Here is a 1,579-nt window from a genome sequence, read left to right on the forward strand (position 1 = left end):
GGGAGCTCAGCGCCGGTCCTCGGATGTACTTCTCCTCGGCCGTCTTGTAGTCCACTGCATCTACTGCTGAGATCGCGCAGATGATGGCCTGCAAAGAGGCAGCACGGGTCAGGCTTGGGCCGTGTGTGGCCACTCACACCAGGCTTGGAGAAGACCACAAAGGTGGACAGTCCAGTCGCCAGGGCCCTCCCAGCACCGGACTCACACATGCACACCATCTGCGAAATCTCTGCTCCCAGTGAAATCGTCAAGATGAGAGTTCATGGCACTCAAAGCAGAGAAAGGCAGGACCCAGGATGTCCCTGGCGCCAAGTGGCTAGGACTTGGTGCTCTCACTGCCAAGGCCAGGTTCAATCCCTGGTCAGGAACTAAGATTCCATAAGCAAGATAAGCAGCGCCCTCCCCCACCTCCAAAAAAGGCAGGCTGCCAAACAAAAAGCAACTGTAAAAATCTGAGCGAACCAAAACAAACAAAAAACACAAAGTGGTAAACTGAATACACATTAGACGTCTGGTATCACAGGATCACTGTTAGTTACTCCAGATGAAAGTGTATTGCAGTCACTTCAAAATTCTTACAAAGTCCTTCTCGTTCCAACCAGGGATCCCTCACCTGGGCACGGCTGACATGGGGCCGTCCTGGGCTGTAGAGGGTAGAGCAGCGTCCTGTTCTATGCCAGAAGCATCCGACTTGTGACAACCTGAGAAACCCTCAGTGTCCCCAGGGGGCAGGGTCACCCTTCCTACACTCACATTACAGTGTGTCCAGAAGAAGGGGCTGGAGGAGCATATGGAGCAAGGCCACTGCTGCAGATGGGAATGGACACATGAGGGTTCACAGAGTTGCTTTATTTTTTAACGTACTTGAAATTCTCTGCGGTTACAAAGCTCAACGTTCCTGAGACGTCTGGCAGTCCCACACGTTCTGTTCCCATCCGCAGTGCCCTCTCTGAACTGAGGCTCAGGTGGCACCAGGTTCAGGGAAAAGGATGGAAAACGACACCTGGCCCCTCCACCTCGCTGCACGCCCTGGGAGACCTTCCCCCCACACACACACCCTGCACGTGGAGGACCCACTGACCACTCACCTCAGGCAGTAACACGTCCAGGATGAAACGGATGCCGTCTCCGTGCCCACGTGCCAGCAGCTGGCAGCCCGCCTGCTTGTACACACCCTGCAGGTACTTGACCACCAGGTCCAGCTGCTCCTCGTCCTCCAGGTAGGTCTCCACACAGGTCATGTACTGGCCAGAGCTCAAGAAGGTCTTCAGCCACCGGGATGGCTTTCTGTTCCTCAGGATGGCCCGCAGGTGGCTCTCGGCGCCCCGTGCCTTCACAATGTACTCTACCAGCTTCTGGTTGGCCCGATCCCGGGCGGCCCGCGAGCGGTCGGGCAGCACCTTCCTGTAGGCTGGCCTCCTGCCCTGTGGGCTCCCAGCCACAGGCTCCTCGGGATCTCCCCCACTCAGCTGGGGGAACCTCGTCCCCTGGACGTCCTGCTGGATGGACTTGCGGACAGGGGAGCCTGTGAAGGAAGCAGAAAACTTCCCCTAACTGGGCGCACTCAGCAACCATGTGG

General features: G+C 57.1%; 1 protein-coding gene across 2 annotated transcripts in view; it reads right to left on the reverse strand.

Annotated features, from left to right (window-relative positions):
* The window catches only part of LOC104991892 (PWWP domain-containing protein MUM1), a 17,433-nt gene that overhangs the window by 4,040 nt on the left and 11,814 nt on the right, over positions 1-1,579 (reverse strand). For both annotated transcript variants that reach the window (XM_010844573.1, XM_010844571.1), the window contains 2 exons: positions 1,089-1,525; positions 1-88 (listed from right to left, as the gene is read on the reverse strand). In XM_010844573.1, the coding sequence (XP_010842875.1) occupies positions 1-88; positions 1,089-1,525 (525 nt within the window). The remainder of the gene's footprint in view (positions 89-1,088; positions 1,526-1,579) is intronic.

Source organism: Bison bison, unplaced genomic scaffold (assembly GCF_000754665.1).
Source record: "Bison bison bison isolate TAMUID 2011002044 unplaced genomic scaffold, Bison_UMD1.0 scf7180017864203, whole genome shotgun sequence".
NCBI lineage: Eukaryota > Metazoa > Chordata > Mammalia > Artiodactyla > Bovidae > Bison > Bison bison.